The sequence below is a fragment of the Kryptolebias marmoratus genome, linkage group LG4 (assembly GCF_001649575.2).
Source record: "Kryptolebias marmoratus isolate JLee-2015 linkage group LG4, ASM164957v2, whole genome shotgun sequence".
Taxonomy (NCBI): Eukaryota; Metazoa; Chordata; class Actinopteri; order Cyprinodontiformes; family Rivulidae; genus Kryptolebias; species Kryptolebias marmoratus.
The window spans coordinates 21,056,650-21,070,269 of NC_051433.1; the positions used below are offsets into that span (position 1 = coordinate 21,056,650).

The following is a 13,620-nucleotide window of genomic DNA, read 5'->3' on the forward strand; positions in this document are numbered from 1 at the left end:
GCCAGAACCCTCATGGGTCAAGGACCAGGACTTTGAAGTTCAAGGTCACAAGGTCAAAGTTCAAGGTCGCACCAGCACACATGCTCTAACTCTGGAACCGTTCATCGTAGGAGGGTGAAACTTCAAAACATGCGACAGGAGTCGTAATGATCCGGACTGAAGGCGATTGAGGACGTTTGCCAAGAACGCCACCTAGTGGAGGGCGTGGGAAGTGCAAGGGAAATACGCGGGAAGTGCGTGAGAGCGTAGAAGGCGGTCGCCAGAGTTCCCGCAGTCGCCATAGGCCGAAGCGGCGCTGAGCTGCGAGGGCCGTCCAACGCTGCTTGCAGCTTTAATTTAACTTGCTTTTGAGGACACAGTGAAATAATGTTCACTAAAAACTGTTTTTTTTCAAGGTTTTGAGCACATCTAGTCATTGTTTTTCATGTTTTTAGTATATAGCTGCCTTCTTTTTTTAACAATGAGATGATTATGATGAAAAAAATGAGTAGTTCTTGAATTACACCCGGATTCATCAGTAAGTATTGCTGTCATGACACTCGGACATGATCCATATCAGTGATGGGTTGAAAAGTAGTAAATGTTACTTCATTCAACATTGTCAGCTTGAATCAGTTGCCAGCCTGATTGTACTGATTTCTAATGAAGAAATACTACCTTTGTTGAATTGTGACTCTGAAATCATTTCTAGTTATCACAAAAAAATTAGCTTTTTTTTGTAAAGTCAAAATAAATATATTATTAACCCAAGAAAACAAGTCGTGTTTTCTGTAGATAAGATGAATAACTGTAATCTGGAGATAACGTCATGGAAATCTGTTTTCTGTCTCTAAATCTGTTAATATTTTACTCTGTAGAGAATGATATAATATCTTCTTGACAACTCTACACTGAAACTGAAAAGCTGATCGGTAATGTACTCGATTATTTGCTCACAACCTTTGAAGTGGAAAAGTTCTGAACATTTTTAATTGTTTTTTCAAAGTGTGCTGGGCCATACACCAAGTCTACTTCTAAAAGTGTTGTACCTACTCATATCACCAATGAACCTGATTACTTGTAAGATTTTTAATCCTTTTTATTTTCAGGCAAACTCTGTACAGTATTTGGTTGATCCAGGCCCATCTTTACTGAAGGGTGTCTTTAAAACGACATTTGAGATGTTGCCTTTTTCCCTGTATTTGGTAATAAATCGAGTTTTTTTGTAATCTATTCTGTTTATTCTTTTTGAACACTCGTTTGTTAAATAATGACTTTATTCCTTTTTTTTCCAGGACCGGTGAGCAGTGTGTTGGTCAGTCACTTTGGAAGTCGACCCATAGTCATGGTGGGGGGACTGATGTGTGCGGTTTCTATGGTAACAGCATCTTTTGGGAGCTCCATCGTCTATCTCTATTTAAGCATTGGCATCATTGGAGGTACAGCACAGTTCGAAATAAGGATTCATTTTGTCCCTTTGATTTTTTTTGTTTGCTTTTCAAAACATTAGTGTCTAGAGAATTAGGCCACAACAATTTAACCACCTGCCGTCATATTTTGGGAGTTTGTTAGTTATTCACAGCCAAAAACCAAGACAGTATTTTTCATTGCACTTACTATTCCTTCCATAGATAAGTTACAGCGAGGTTGGCAGTTTGCATCTTATTACATCCTCTTTTGGTTCTGATCTGTCTCCACTGATTAAGCCTCCGTGCTGTTTGTCCTGGGCCTTGTACACCCGCTACAACTCCTGGGGTGTAGTTAGAGCAGCAAGAGGATCATCACCAGGACAGTAATTAAGACAGAACTATCTCTGATCCCAAAGAGGATAGTCTTTTATTGCCCTTGTCACATGGGGGCTCTCTGCCACCCCTATGAGGCACATTACTCTGCCAAAAACTCCTATGAAGGATTAATCGGTCCAGCAAGTAGCTAAGCTGTGTGTGGTGCCCATAGGCGTGTGTCGGTCCTGCAATTCTCCCATGGGCCCTGGTATAATGACGTGTAGGTATCAGGCACTTTTACCTAGCAGGCATGCTGACATAGAGTGCACAGAATTACCTGCACATGCAAAAAGATAAACATGTAATATAAATTTTTTTAGCCAGTATGGAAAAAGTGTATGATGATGTTGCTGCTGTGCTGGGTTCTTCTGGTTGGTCCAGGTCCCTGCTTGGCAAAGACATGTATGGTGAGAAATCACATAATGAACGATAACAACAAAAAGAATGCTTGACCGCTAAAAGGTCAACGGGAAAACTGAGAACAAGATTATTTTCATCAGATTCCCTTCTGATAAAAAGATACAAGCACTTTCTTGGATTTGTTTTTGATGGGATAAAAGAGGAGAGCAACCCATTTTTATGAGCTTTCGTATGGATCCAGACAAGAGCAGTAAATTGACATTAAAAAGGAAAAGTATAGAAAAGTATAGAACCATAACCACCTAGCTGTAGCTCTTCATCTTCCTTAAATTAGGTTGCTATTAAATTAATATGTTCAGCGTACAGAGGCAGGAGAGTGAAAGTATTACCCAGACTCCCTAATTTATTTCTACTTAAATGGAGAAATTACATCTGAAATCATTTCTGCGGTCTGTAATGAGATTTTAGTTGGCAAAAGTAAAATGAGATGAAACCTAAATGAGCGCCTAGCAGAATCAGTTGTAATTTAATTTAGTCAGTACCCTCTGGAGTTTACGTTCTCCAGAGTTTTTCTTCTCAGGGATTTTAAAACGGGACTCTTTTTTTTTTTTCTTTTTTCTCCCCAATCTTTCTGCATACAGGTTGCGGACTCTGCTTCAACCTGAACGCGTCCCTCACCATCATCAGTAAATATTTCCTCACCAAGCGGCCATTAGCCAATGGACTTGCCATGGCTGGGAGCCCCGTGTTCCTCTGCGTCCTGGCCCCTGTCAACCAATTTCTTTTGGGCCAGTTTGGCTGGAGAGGAAGTTTGCTCATCCTCGGAGGTGTGATGCTCAATAGTTGTGTTGCTGGTGCATTGATGAGACCTATAACTCCGCCTCCTGTACCATCCTCTGGTGCACCAACGAAGAATGGAGATCAACCGGATAAACGCAACACTAAGATGAAACAAAGGTGTATGAAGAAAGCTACAAAGTTTGTGGATTTGACCTTCTTCAACGATAGGGGCTTTGTCATTTACCTCATAGGAAATGTCATGTACATCTTCGGTGCCTATGCACCCATTGTGTTCCTGTCAGCTTATGCAATCAGCCAAGGTGTGGAGGAGTACTCTGCAGCCTACCTGCTTTCCATCATGGGCTTTGTTGACATGTTTGTTCGCCCTGGCACTGGTTTGTTAGCCAACAGCAAATGGATCAGGGCAAGAGTTCAGTACCTCTTCAGCTTTGCCATGATTTTCAACGGTACATGCCATTTGCTGTGTCCTCTGATGAAGAGCTACCCCTTGCTGGTGGCCTACGCTGTGTTCTTTGGTATGGGTTTTGGCATGGTTTTCGCCCTAATATTCGAATGCCTCATGGACCTGATGGGAAATCAGCGCTTCCCCAGTGCCGTTGGACTGGTGACCATTATAGAGTGCTTCCCCATGCTTTTGGGACCACCTGCTGCAGGTAACATACACCAAACATAAACACAACAAACATGAAGAGACTTGTACAAAATAAAACCCCTAGGAATTTACTGAAACGGTTATGAACAATTATTATCTCACTTGTTGTAGATAACTCTTTGAACAACCTCATTTTGGAGAAAACAGAGTTCAATGTACGTAAAGTAGATTGCTAGCATATTAAAGCAACTTCAATTTAAAACATTTCAAAAGCTGGTAATGTGGATGCTATTATCTGCAATACACAGTTTTTCACATAAATTTCTCTTGTTTTTGCAAGCATAAATACCAGCAACAAATGCTAGTTGGAGCTCTTTTATTAAAGTCGAGGGCACTTCCAGCACATTATAATATTTCTGCTGACATAACCATGTAATGCAAAATTGTCTGAAACTGAAAAACTTATCCACACCAGTGTTACAATTTGCATTGCATTTTCTGATAGGTTGCTTAATATTTATTTTATTCCTTTTTTGTGCACAAAGTTGTCGCCTTTTTTCTTTCCCGAGGGTCAAGGTTGTGTCTCGTGAGAACAGTCTGGTCTGATCAGAGAAACAGATGCCTTTGCACCCACCTCCACCCAGACGGGAGTATTTTTAATTAGAACTGGGTCAAATTAAACAGACAGACAGGTACACGGCTTTCTGGATTGGATTTCTCATTTTATTTGAAGTAATATTCCTGCAGTAATGCTTGAGATTATTAAAGGTAAATGGTGAAAATACTTCTGTGAAGAAATTCTAAAAAATCAAAACTAAAGAAGTGATGCTGGCATATATATATATGTATATGTATACTTAGTACAGATAAATAAGATCCACCTGTGGCTGATCTAATTAGTTACATACACAGAAAATGAGCTTGTTGTATATCTTCTCTCTGTCTCTCATTTTCTGTGATCTGTTCATGTCCGGTCTGTCTGCTCCAAGCTGCTGACTGATGATTTATCTTCTAATTTTAGTCTCATAAGTGCAAATTTTTAGCAGAAAATCTCCACTGTTGGACACAGCCAGTTTTTGCTGCAACTATTCCTGCATTAAATAAGATCAGGTGAGGTGTAACGTTTTACAGTGGTCGTAAAACGCAGCTAAAACCAGCAGAATGTGTCCACAGGGGGGAATATGTCATAGGACGGTGCGTGACCTGTACCGCCCTGCAACTGCAAATAGGTCAAAAACTGAGAATGAATCACGAAAAAACATTTTAAATTTCATTTCATTCAATGTAGTTGAAAAAGACAGAATAAAACAATACACATCAAGTTAAGTAATTCACAATGTTTATTAGGAGGAACTACTTTGTTAAGCCTTATGTATGTGAATATATATAGATTGGAGTTGCTGCCTTAAAAAACAACTCGAGTCACATCACATACACCCACACACCCACACACACATATGTATGTGTATATATATACACATACATATGTGTGTGTGGGGTTGGTGTATGTGATGTGATCGGAGTAGTTTTAAGACAGCAGCAATCTACTTTGTTCTCGGCCCCCCTCAGACTAGCTGTTAGCTTGTCATTCTGGTCAGAGGTAAACTGTTATTTTGGAAAAAAAGAGGCTGTTCAAAGAGCCATCTCCTAAAAAGGTAAGATATCAAGTGTTCATAACCTTTTCACACAACCCCACTTCAGAATATCAGATCTGTCCCATGAATTAAATGATTATTTGTCTTTATGTTGAAGCTTATAAATTAGGCACAAACCATTTTATTAAATGCACAACATAAGATGAGACATCTCTGAATTACACAACCACATCACTTTATCATCATTTTAGACCAAAAAGCAAATCAGTAACTCAAACTCTGATTGCTTTCTGATTCAAAGCCCAATCAAAATGTATTTACTGTAAATACTAATTGGCAAAGCGTGTTTTGGTTTGCAAGGAAAAAGGTAATTTTCTCCTGAAAAAGGGATGTCTGCTTGTGAGCTTCCATGAGTCTCCAAGACTAGAACATTTAAAAAGCAAATTTAAAGTTTGTTTGAATGATTTGACTGCATTTTAAAAAAGGGCACTGTAGTGAACAAGAAGCAGAACTGAAATCTGGAAATCTGACGACAATTTGATGATAATTTAGCTTTCTTGTAGCTTTTTATTTTTTATTTTTACACTAGAAAAATGCTTATGAATCAGTTCAAGAGCACAACAGAGTTTAAGGCGTTCATCCATCTTTCAAACTTTCCAAATAGCAGCCTGAATGATGGATAAGAAGGTGCCATCAGAGATTCATCTCAACAATCCATCGAATCCCAAAGCTCTCTTCAGAACGTCCCAGAAAATCCTCAAACGTTTTAGTTGATGTCCTGTCCAATCAGCACTATTGATTTTAAAGAAGTTCTCTGAAAACTTTGAGACACAGAATAAATAATGCTAACCTCCTGCACCAATCTTTCGCTAAGCTTTTAACGTTGATTTAAGCAGCTGTTTAGTGTTCTGAATAAATAATCCGATGATGAGCAGTTGTGTAGCTGTGCGTAAGATAATCAGCTTTGCATACCGTCTCGCTGATAAACTTTTTCTTTGCCTTCAGTGTGACTTTTAATGAAGTGAAAACTCATAGTTTCCCCCTCAGTTTGTCTGGAGCGACCCTTTTCTGAGGGGCTCATTAAATGGGGTAAATAAGTGCCTCCTTGCATGTCTAACACTCTCCTCCAGAGGGCACAATCGTTATGTATCCCGTATCTGCTTGTTACTGCTCGTCCAAACCTTCAGGTCAAGCCAATTAGGAGGAAGTGAGGTAAGTGAGGGTAATTAGCCTTTTGCTTTGGGTGTTTAATGACGCTCAGTTCAAACTCTCGTCATTAAAGTCCTGTACCTGGGCCATAATTAGGCTGCGTATACATTCAAAAAGGGGTGACTATGCCAGATGGACATAATTATTGCTCAGCCAATCAAGGGCTGTCTTAATGAGCGTAGTGGTCATTTGAGAACAGGCACCAGATGAGTGCTATCAATCAGATAATACATTCGGAGGCTTGAGATAATAATGTCCCATAGAGCCAAAAATGTGTGATAATTGAGTGGGTAAAAGTCTGGATAAAAGATTTTGTAGATGTTATGTGACGCTGCTGCTTTAAGAAATGAAAAAAGCAATCGAAATAGTTAAACTTGTTCATCTTAAGAACAAGAAAGTCTTTGGTTTTATTTGTTGAAATGGCCGAAGGGCAGTCCCACTCTGTATAGGTTTTAGGCGAAGGTTTGCTTAAGACTCTGAAAACCTGGAGGCTTAAATCGGATCTAAAGCACATTTGTCATTTTTCTGCAGACTTGGGCTTGATATTTATGGCTCTGAAAATGGGCTTCACTTCTGATTCGTTTTGGTAGCAGCCATCCAAATTGCCTTCCCAGGAAAGCAGGAGAGCCAGGAAGGGTGCAATGGCTCTCTGTCAAAGTCTCTGTTAAAGTGGCTCTTCTCAAATTGGCCCGTGTTCGCCCTCACTCTCTTTCACACACACACACACACACACACACACACACACACACACAAAGGAAGCCACACCAGAGTTCACCTTCAAAGCTATAAAGGGGTCAAATCTCACATTTATTTGGACTTACGTCATTATCGTCGCATCTTCCTGCTGCAGGGTTTCTGGTGGACATCTTCGGTGACTACAAGTACCTGTTCTTCATGTGCGGAGGAGTGATCGTGACCGGCGGGCTCTTTCTCTTCATCATGAACATGTACAACTACCACATGCTGGAAAAAGAGAATCTGGGAAAAACCAGAAAGCCGAACCCAACCAGCCTCGAGAACCCGGACGGGGCAAACAACTCGGAGGAACAGATGGAGCTGAACGAGACTAAGGGCACAGAGACGAACACAGCCAGGGAAGATCCAGGACTGGAACGTGACAAAGAAACAATTTAATCAAAATTACTGACTAATTTTAATATGACTTACTGAAATGCTTGCCCACTCTGCCATTAACTTCTCATTGATGAGTTGGAGCACAGGCAAGAGAAAGCCAATGAACTTTAGCCTAAATACAAGTTGTTGGGTACATCTGATTCTTAAAATGTATTTTTTTTTACTTTAATAATGTCTGATGGGAAATTGGTGGAAGGTGTTGAGATATTCAAGTTTAGACCAAAGCACACTGCTCCAAATGAAACAGAATATCCAGCAGCATGGGCTGTTTGATTTAAACAACACATTTAAATGGTTACTGTATCAAAACCACAACTTTTATTTTTTTGTTTTTTTTATCAAAGTCCAGCTTCAGTTTAAACTTTTTTAAAAAGATATGCCCAGAGTCAGTGCAGGGATTTCTCAAGTTGTACAGAGCGTAGAGGAAACTCCCACTCCCCGTAGGGATCCTGCAAGCTGTCAGTCAGCTGTGTGTGATGGCAGAAGGAGGGAAAACTCCCTAAACGTTGCACCTTATTAGAAAAAAATCAAGTAGACTGTAATTTTTTTAAGTAGCAAAAAAAGACATTCATGGCTTGGCTACCAGAGCAGCACCCCCTATCGTTCCTCTCAAGGTATCAGTGTTTTGACACAGACGTTGCAACAAGCCACAAGCGTTAGCATGCCTGTTAGACAAATAATCAACCTGCTGCAGGCTTCTACTGAGGCCGATAACCCGGCTAATTAACTAGCAAACATTACCATGTAAGGCTCTTAATGCAATGTTCAGGAATGACAGCGAAAAGCTGATGTTCAAATCAATAGGTACATTTATTATTCTAAATAAATATTGGTATTAAAGTCAAATTTAGTGGGTACTAATTCTGCGTTTTGTCCAGGTCTTCAACCGTTGTGTTCTTTATTTTAAAACAACCTGCTGGCTCCCTGCTGTTTTAGTTGAGATCATCTTAAAATCATCTTTTATTGAAAAATGGCAGAGTTGAAAAGAACATAGGCACAATCTCATACAATATCAAATCTCCTGCTCATAGAATGTGTTGTGAAGGACTCTCAGCTACTACCATATCAAATTTTAGATCATTATCTGTAAACATGACTTGAGTTATAGCCATTTTTGGGCTGGCTAAGATTAATTATCTCCCACAGCAGGTATCCATATATATCAATACATGATTTTTAGCAACACTAGTGATAGTACCATATTCTTTTTAAATCACCTGATAGTGAAAGTGTGGTGTTTTTGCTCAAGGTTATCAAAAACCTGTTTAAATCGTATACTGACTGGTTCTGTCAAATATTGAAAGATTCCAACTTTGCACACAGAGTTTACAATATACACTGCTTTTCCATTTTTTCTATGTAGGCCAAAAATAAAGTTTATCAACAGAAAAAAAAAAAAAATCAGTATTCTAACCACAGTTCAGGTATTACATTATGACCAGCTGCCTGTGACCAGTCAGAGTATTGACCAAAGAGCATCTGATTTTGTTCTGGGGTGTGTGGTATATGGGCATTTTAGTGCTGTGGAATGTGGAATGGGGTTTTGTTTTGTTTTGGAGCATGGGTCAGTGGTGTTGTAACCAGTGTCAGGATTTTAAGGCACGTCAATACAACATTCATGAGGCTGTCAGGATGCTGTTTTTTTTTTACAGAAAACAGAGAGGAGCAGTGTTACTCCTTTATTATTTGGTGCATATATCGATGCAACACTCAGCTGGGATCAACTGCTGAACAGTTTATGCCGCTTCCATCATCACCACATGAAGCCTGACTTTTGGTGTCGTTTCATCAGTACGAGCGACCGTGATTGGCTGTGAGTGTTTGCTGTAACGTATCTTCTAACTAGAATGTGACACACCATGCTTTCCATTTTGTGACGTCTCACTCTCCCTAAATCAGCACAATCTTGTCTGTTGAAACACTCATTTTTTTCATGCAGTAATGTGAAGAACCTCAGGGGAATGTCATGGGAGAGTTTACTTTTCTGTTTTTTTTAATTGTAAGACAATCATCAGGCCTTTTTTTGCTTATACAACATTACACTTGTATGATATTTTACAAGTGCAAGAAAAAAACATTTTTTACAAGAATTTTTTGTAACAAAACAGGTTAGTTAACTGCAGCAAATAATAATCTTTTTAAACATTGCCAGTATTTATAAAAAATAAATAAAATTGGACTTTATTATTGAAAGGCAGAAAAGCTGGTGCATGTTCGTCAGCGATGTAATCACTCTGTGTTGACATTTCGCAGTGACATTTGTTACTCGGGCGAAAACGGACTCTGTTAATTGGCCTGATGCAGGTTGTTGCTGCTCGTGTGAGTGAGTGTGTTTATCCTCAGACTCAGCGACAATAGAAATAATAGAAGTAATCCTAATAATGGCAGCTGAATTATTTTGTTTATACACTTTATAAATTCCAGAGACGTCTTTACACATGTGTGGAGAGATTGTTTTGTGAAATAAAAATCTGCCATTCAAAATTCTGTATCTGTGATGTTAATATTTGGTAAGTTCATCTATTACTAATTACACTGGGCTGGTTTATTTTAAATGTTCAAAACTGTTCTTCATATAAACATACAGTGACTAGTCCAGCTGACTTTCCTTTACCTCCTTTCTTGTGGTATTCAGGACGTATAAAAAGGATGAGAACATGCTCCTCATTCACCCAGCGAGCTAAATGACACTCAGACACATGAGAAATGCCATCAAATCAAGATCCAGCGTGTAAGCTTCTCGGCATTGGTGTCTCCGTTCTGATTTTTCATGACAATTAGAAGACTGGGGAACAAGTTTGGAAATGTCAGCAGCTTAAGGGTGTGAGCGCCTAATGAAGCGAGGCCCCTGATGTTCCAGGCTACTGCTCCGAGCCGCATGCAGCCTCATACACATCAGCAAATTATTGGGCCAATAAATTAGAACCTCAGAGACATACACACATAGCCACCCTCCACCCCATCTCCTGTCCCTTTGTTGAATATTACACAAGGTCTTTGGACATGACAAGGTGGAAAGGTTCCCCAGAGACAAAGCTGTGGGCACGGCGGCTGGGAATCTGTTCGTCATTATTATATTCCAGCTCACCTCCTGTTCCCCTCTGGCCCGCCGACCCTCCGCTGCAAAACCGCCCTTCTCGCAGTGTTTGTTTCTGCAAAGCTCCGTGACTGTTGTCCTCCGTGCTCGTAGCAAAAAAGACCGGTGCGTCTCCAGAGGCTCGCGGAGTGAATCAGGTTGAAAAATACAGCGGAAACGAAAAATCCACTGTCCTGAATAACAAACCATACGGCAGTGCGTTATTGTTCCGCTATGAAGGAACATCAAAGTTGCAGTACTTTTATTAGGGCATGCATTTGACAAAGAGAAGTTACACAATAGAACAGCTTCGTTAGCACTGTTGCCTCGCAGCAAGAAGTTCGACTCCTGGCTGGGACCTTCCTGTGTGGAGTTGGCATGTTCCTCTCCAGGTGCTCTGGTTTCCTCCTACAGTCAAAAAAACAAACAAAACATGCATGTTAGGTTAATTGGTAACTCCAAATTGTCACTGGGGAGTGAGAGTGGTTGTCTGTGTCATTCTTCTCTACGTGTCCCTGTGATGAACTGGTGACCACTGAAGTTAGGCACCGGCTCTCTGTCACCCTGAACAGGAACAAGTGGATAAAGAAAACGGATGGAAATCGTATAGCGAGGAAGTTTATTTCTTAGATTGCCTTAGCAGAGAAATTCCTCTTTTCTTTGGTGCTTATACTCAGTTCAAAGGAAATGCGGTGACATTGAGGCAAAACTTGATTTAGCTGCAAAATAAAAGTAGCATTCCTGCAAAAAAAAAAAAAAAATGCATATTTGCCTGCTGCCTGTAAAAATGACTGAGTTACAGCCAATCTTTTGTGTGAGCTAAGGTCAGTTAGTTGTGGTTGCCATCTTGAATCAGGTCGACTCCAAAGCTTAATCAGTTGCATATGTATGTATGAGTTTGATTAAAATCTGTCCAGTGGTTTAGGAAATACATTGCCAATATACAGACAATTGAACACACACACAAATGCAAGAAACTAGACGATCACCTGCCTTTCCCAGCAGCGGGGGATAATATTCCAGAAGGATTAATTGAAGGGATAGTTCAGTTTTTTTAAGATGGGTTACCAGCAGTCAGTATCTTCCTTGAAGTAGACAGCAGTCATACTGATAAGAAGAGGTTCTCAAACTAACAGCTAATCAGACCGGGGGCTATTCCAGAGCACATTTCAGCAATCTAAAACAACTCAGACGTCAAGAAATAAACACTATTTTATGAATTTTACACTACATTATTGTTGAGTCAAGTTTAAGTAAAACTCTGGCAGGTTAAGCGTAATGTCTTCTATTTTTGTGAGGAAAAATATAACCGTCTAAGAGACCACCACGGTTTTCACTGTAAGCAGTTACAGCCGTTTATGTAAATAACTGATGCAAAATGGCTGGTGGTGTAAAAGTTTAGCATTCGTATCGTTGAAGCCAGAACTGATTTTAGTTGTAGACAAAAATCTGCTCTGAGATAGGCCTCAGTCTGACTCCCTCATGAGGGAAATTTCTCTCAGACTCTTTAAACTGAGATCACTGTGCCTGCTGTCTGCTGCAGCTAAGTTACAGCCTGCTGATAACGGCTCCAGAGAACTTTAAAGGTCCAAACGATCCCTTTAAATGACATCTGTCGCTTCAAATTGCAAAATGCTGCTCCTAACTGTAATTGACAACTCTCAGTTTACTGTCACTTCTTGTTTAACAAGTAGCCGGCCTGGAAGTGGGGTGATTGTAATTGGTTATCACTCTTCATAAAAGCATCCTGACTGCTGAGGTCTCATGATTTACTGCATAAACAGACAGAGTGCCGGCAAGAGTCTGGCGTCAGGATGTTGATTATCAGCCTTTCTGGTGACCTTTGGATCCCTGCGTATCCGATCGCCATTGTTTACAAAAGGGGGCTGACCTGATGAATCTGAAGTGGTTTTACACAAGCAAAGAGAAGTAAAAGAGAAAAGAATGTGCTCCCAAAGGGCTCAAAGAGCAGCGGCATCTATCAACAGAAGAAATTGAAGGGGATGTTTCAGAGCAGCAGAGATTAGATAGACCCAGAGTGTTGAGAAAGCACAGGCTACCAGCGTAATGCTTTCCTCGCAGGAGTGACATCGAACCTACAGAGCACGGTAAAGCAAGGAGAAGTCTGAATCCACACGTAAACACAGCCCACGGTGGCCTTTGGAAAGGAGACGTGGCACTTTATTTGTTCAGGGAGTACACACAGGGATAATGTTAGATCATATCTGCCAGCTCTGCATTAACCACGCCTTCACAGGAGCTCGTGGATGTCAGGCACCATGTGACGTCTGCCAGTGTTATTAAGAACGTTCTTCGCAAAAGCTCATCAAAATGGGCTTATACAGCGGGGTTCCACAAAGCCCTATTTCTAATGTCACATGTTCCACTGAAGATGGCTGCTTTCAAGAAGCTGCACCGCAAAGTTTAGTTATGAGGCACATTTCTTAAATTACTGAATCACACCTGAGTCATATTGAACCATCCGTGTCATCTCCCTTTTTCAAGCTCTTTTAGCAAAACATAGTGTCTATAGGGACTGCACGAACACAGGTGATGCTTGTTGGTGGTGCAATAAAAACTCTTTCTTGTGCTTTAAATAAATAAATAATAAAAAACAAGAAGGTATCACACTAAATCATTTAAGCAACAACGCCTTTGTTGTAGAACAGAGCAGTGGTTCTTAAAGTTACGGTTCGGACCACACTGTTGGTTATTAAACAAGAAGTTGGGTTTCTTGAGTCAATTTCCAAAAATTAAAAATAATTTTTAAATGATTTTGATTGGAACATTTCTGTTGCAGCTCTTCTTTTGAGACAATACCAGTAGTCAAAAGTGGATAAAACAACTCTTGTTGAGACTATTTGTGGTGTTAGTATGTTCCATTTTTAATTGGCTTATTTACAACTTGTGTTCATTTCATTCAGAAACACCCTGAATGAAAAGCCACATGAGTTTACTGTCTTCTACATGCCATGAAATATATAAACATGTTGAAAATGTTCCAAAATCACACATATAACATGAGCAAGACACGTGTTTCACATACTGTATGCTATTTTACACATTTTCACATATGAAGTTCATGGGGTT

At 40.0% G+C, this 13,620-nt stretch overlaps 1 protein-coding gene across 3 annotated transcripts in view; it reads left to right on the top strand.

Moving 5' to 3' along the window:
- Window positions 1-9,941, top strand: part of LOC108244093 (monocarboxylate transporter 2-like) — a 43,171-nt gene extending 33,230 nt beyond the window's left edge. For 2 of the 3 annotated variants that reach the window (XM_017429986.3, XM_037975257.1), the window contains exons 3-5: window positions 1,275-1,418; window positions 2,765-3,577; window positions 7,171-9,941. In XM_017429986.3, coding sequence (XP_017285475.1) covers window positions 1,275-1,418; window positions 2,765-3,577; window positions 7,171-7,454 — 1,241 coding nt within the window. In that variant the 3' untranslated portion in view covers window positions 7,455-9,941. Of the gene's footprint in view, window positions 1-884; window positions 1,185-1,274; window positions 1,419-2,764; window positions 3,578-7,170 lie in introns of those variants that run through there. The other variant, XM_037975256.1, reaches the window with a different exon arrangement.
- The last annotated feature ends 3,679 nt before the right edge of the window (window positions 9,942-13,620 follow it).